The 4,617-nt window shown below is 39.6% G+C and overlaps 1 protein-coding gene across 1 annotated transcript; it reads left to right on the plus strand.

Annotated features, from left to right (window-relative positions):
* Positions 1–1,502: 1,502 nt before the first annotated feature.
* LOC131070078 (acidic endochitinase-like) lies at positions 1,503–2,453 on the plus strand. The gene has a single exon (XM_059219097.1). The coding sequence runs from the start codon at positions 1,503–1,505 to the stop codon at positions 2,451–2,453; it is 951 nt and encodes a 316-aa protein (XP_059075080.1).
* The last annotated feature ends 2,164 nt before the right edge of the window (positions 2,454–4,617 follow it).

A 4,617-nucleotide genomic window follows, 5' to 3' on the forward strand; every position in this document is an offset into this window, starting at 1 on the left:
TCTCTATATCTCTCTTTTTATTACTCTCTTTCTCTCTCACCCCCTTCTCTATCTACATCACCTTATCTCTACCTATATCTCTTATTCACTCCATCTCTTTGGTTCTATATCTTTATCTCTCTATCTCACTATCACTTCTCTTTATCTCTTTCTATCCATATCTCTACCCCTACCTCCCTATCTCTCTATATTTCTCTCTATCTATTGAGCTATACCTCCCTCGCTTCCCTCATATCTCTCTCTCTCCATCTCTCCTACTTTATTTCTCTATCTATCTCCCTCTCACTCCTATCTCTATCATTTTCTATCCATCTCTTTGTATACCTCTATCTCTCTCTATGCATATCTTTTTATACCTCTATCTATATACCTCCCTCTCTCCACCTCCCTCTTCCCCCTCTTCTCTTTCCATCTCTAGCCCCCCCCCCTCTCTCTCTTGCTCCCTCTCACCCTATCTATCTCTCTATCGATACCTCTCCCTCCCTCTCTTCCCATATATCTATAACTCTCTTTTTCTCTTCCCATATTTCTTTATCTCTCTCTTTCTCTCTTCCTATCTCAATCTTCCCCTATTTCTCTCTCCCTCTCCCTCTACCTTCATCTCTCTATCCCTCATCCTAGACATCTATGTATCTATATATCTTTTCCTCTATCTCTATCTCTCCATATTTATTCTTCCATCTATCCATCTATCTCTATCTCCTTATCTCTCCATCTCACTCTACCTCAATATCTCCCCCCCCCACTATACATTTATCTCTTCCATCTCTATTAATTCCTCTCTCATATTTCTTTATCTCCCATCTCTCTCTCATCTCCCATCTATCTCTCCCTCTCTCTCCCTCTATCTATTGCAAACATAGCATGACATTGTTTATAATGGATTCTAATTGTCTTCCTAATTCATGGGTTTTTTCAATTGGGTTTTGAACCCTTTAAGTGTACATGCATAGTTGATTTGAAGATAACACTTGTCCATTAAAAATATGTGATGCAAACACATCATTAATTTCTAAATGGCCTATCAGTTGACCTTATTTATTGCACAAAAACATACCAAAAATAAATCACCTTTTTACTTATCGACCTTCCGCATCTCCTTGGACTACCCATTGCACACCAAAGTGCAGTTGCTAGTTTAATATAATAAAGAATATACTTAATATGAAGTTTGAAAACAAAATATTAAGTAATGCAAATAATTAAATATTTTAAAAAATAAAATGCAACACGTGTGACAAAGTTTAAAATGTTAAGTAATTCAACATTATCCCAAAAGAAAAAGATCTCCGCAATAAGCGGCAGTCGGGACGCGGTCTCAAATTACGTCGAATAGAAAGTTCTGGTCTACATATTCCACGGGACCGAAGCATGTTCAGTGGCAAGTATTCGCGCGTAAGGATATGTGTGCCGAACACGACACGGCACAGAATAGTCTTCGTAGAGAGAGATTTATCAGGAGCCCAATTCCACTAACAACATTTTATGTTTCATTCCCAGCCATGGAGAGAAGCGAAATTAGAACAGCCTCAATTACCGTTGTCCTTGCTCTACTATGGAGCGGAGCATCTGAGGGAAGCATAAGAGTATACTGGGGCCAAAATGGGAACGAAGCCAGTCTTGCCGATACCTGCGCAAGCGGCAACTTTGCAATTGTGCTTCTCTCCTTTCTGACAACGTTTGGCGACGGGCAGACACCGGTGCTCAACCTGGCAGGCCACTGCGATCCCTCTTCTGGAGGATGCCAATCCCTCGGCGCCGATATTAAGTCCTGCCAGTCCAGAGGCGTAAAGGTATTTCTCTCCTTGGGAGGTGCCTCTGGAAGCTATGCAGCTGCCACCGTCGACGACACGCGAAACGTGACCACCTATCTGTGGAACAACTTTCTCGGAGGACAATCGGACTCAAGGCCTCTCGGAGACGCCGTTCTGGACGGAATCGATTTCGATATCGTAGCCACGACGGACCTCTGGGAAAATCTGGCCAAGGCCGTGTCTGCTCTTAGCACGCCCGATAAGAAGGTCTATCTCAGTGCCGCTCCAGAGTGTCCTTATCCTGACGCCCATCTGGGAAACGCCCTGCAGACGGGGCTTTTCGACTACGTGTGGATTCAGTTCTATAACAACCCCTCCTGCCAGTATGCCGATGGGGACGCTTCTGATCTGGTGAATTCGTGGAACCAGTGGACAACGTCTATTACCACCGTTCAAACAGAGGGCTTCTTCCTGGGCCTTCCCGCTTCGTCTGCAGCTGCTGGAAGTGGCTTCATTCCTACAGACGCACTCATCACCAAAGTTTTGCCACAAGTCAGGGCCTCCCCCAATTATGGAGGAGTCATGCTGTGGTCCAAGTACTATGACGAGCAAACGGGTTATAGCTCGGCTATTGTCGAAGCAGTAAGACAACCGAACAAATTATATGCATTGTATTTAAAAATAATAATAATTGATTAAAATATGACACCATTGTCATGTGAATTTAACATATATTTAGGGGTATGCTTCTGTCCACAAATTTCCTTGGATATTCGTCTCACTTCACGTTGACAACCTATCTGGCATTGACCTTTCCCTAGCTCTGCACAAGGTTAATAACCAGTTTAAGAGTTCCTAATGCATCATTCAGAAGTGTGTTGACAAGAGAAAAACATATAATCAATACAAAATAGCAGAAAGAAAAATAACATAACAAATATAACAAATATATGAAATAAGAATTTATAATGGTTTATCGTAAAGGCTACCCGGACTCTCAAGCAAGAAAAATTATTTATTAATTATTATCAATGAATTTCTATACATGGATGGGACAAAATCATTTATACAGTCACATTCAGCTATGAAATCAAGAGTTGAGAGAATGCGAATGGTCATGTGACCGTTGGGCTTGACATTACTAACAATCTTCCCCGTGAAGGCCAATTGATAAAGCTATATAGTGTGACATCCCTGCTTCCATTTCTAAACTCATAATACGATCAGGCCTTGAAATGATTTTAACTTCACCAAACTTTGTTCACGAACACTGTGGATAAGCCTTCTCCAAATCAAATTAGAGTCAAAAACATGTACTCCTGCTACTCTTTCTAGCACAAACTCACCCATTATTCCATAATCAGGAACAAAATCAACTCCTTGTCCTCCAGTAGGAAACTCATCCAGACCATAAACACCACAATCATGTTTTATACCTAAATCAATGTGCTCTTGAATCCCACAACTAAATCAACCTGTATCACTAAATAATCACCCCTCCAAAAGCTACCCAATAAAACTTTCTTTCTTTCTCTTTTCCATTTTTTTTTTACTATACTCAAAATCTGCTTGCTTTGCCCCATCCATAAGCATATCTACATGCCACTAGAATTTCGACCCTTCCTTGTCTGCAATCAAGGGACCCACTACCAGTGGTTATGGAAATATATCACAAATTGTAACTTTCTTGCCATCTATGACAACGTCCTTTACAAAAATAGGTTCCTCTTTTGTTTGTGTGCCACCAAAATTTGTCTGCTCTAATTCGCAGGGATAATCCTCTATAGGCAATCGATCATTCTAGTTAACAACCCTCTTCTTCAATTTATCATACTCATAGTAATTTGTAGAAAATTTGAGCACAATAATAGTCCTAAAGATGCCATTAACACTGCCTTTGCTTTTGCCATGGAGCCTTGTAAATTCCCAACACTGCAACATGAGGGGCTGGGTTAACCAGCACACTCTAAGCGTTGACCGCTTAGAGTGGCTGGTGTGGGGCTTTCATAATCCGTTCACTCACTAGTGCCCATTTCCGTTCTTGCAAGCCAACCGTTAACCACCACAATCAGTAGCTAGCTGTAATTAGCAACCCTGAGGTTTGTTAACGGTTGGAACTGTTGATAACCGATGCTGCTCTAGCATGCAGCTAGATTAGTTTAGTTAATATTTTTTTGTTTATTCATGCAAATAAAGCATGTACTCCAACATGCATTGATCCTTAGGACTATTTTTAGTTTTGTTTTTTGCATGAGTTTGTTTTTTAGTAAATAAAGCATGTTGTGCATGCACTTATTGTATTCTTAATTTAGGTAGTAGTTTTCTTTTTTTAGTTTGAGAGCCTTAGTAGCTTTCCATGCAATGCTAGGAATATATTTAGAACTGCAATTATTATTAATTCTTCTAAACTGCAAATTCTTTATATATACAACCTCTATGTAATTTTTAATTAAGCTTCAATAAAGATATTGGTGTGTGCAATCCCAAAAAAACAAGGCACTTTGTTTTTTATTCTGAATTGTGATTTCTTCTTGCAATTTCTTCTTTTTGTTGTTATTGTTTGCTAATCAGTTGGTTCAGAGAGGATAGGTAAGGTTCAAAATTCTACAAGTGGTATTAGAGCAAGTAATATTGTTTTGGGTTAAAGTTTTATTGTTGGAATTTCGCCAAAGTTAATCATGTTGAATTCTAACCATATGCCCATTCTAGAATTTGATGGGAATGATTATGATTATTGGTGCATTAAGATGCTGACCTTTTTTATTGGAAAAGATTTATGGGAGATTATTGAATCAGGTTATGAAGAGCCAACTGATTGGAATGCCCTTACAGTCAATGAAAGAACAACAAGAAAGGAAGCAAG

The sequence above is a fragment of the Cryptomeria japonica genome, chromosome 4 (assembly GCF_030272615.1).
Source record: "Cryptomeria japonica chromosome 4, Sugi_1.0, whole genome shotgun sequence".
NCBI classification, from domain to species: domain Eukaryota; kingdom Viridiplantae; phylum Streptophyta; class Pinopsida; order Cupressales; family Cupressaceae; genus Cryptomeria; species Cryptomeria japonica.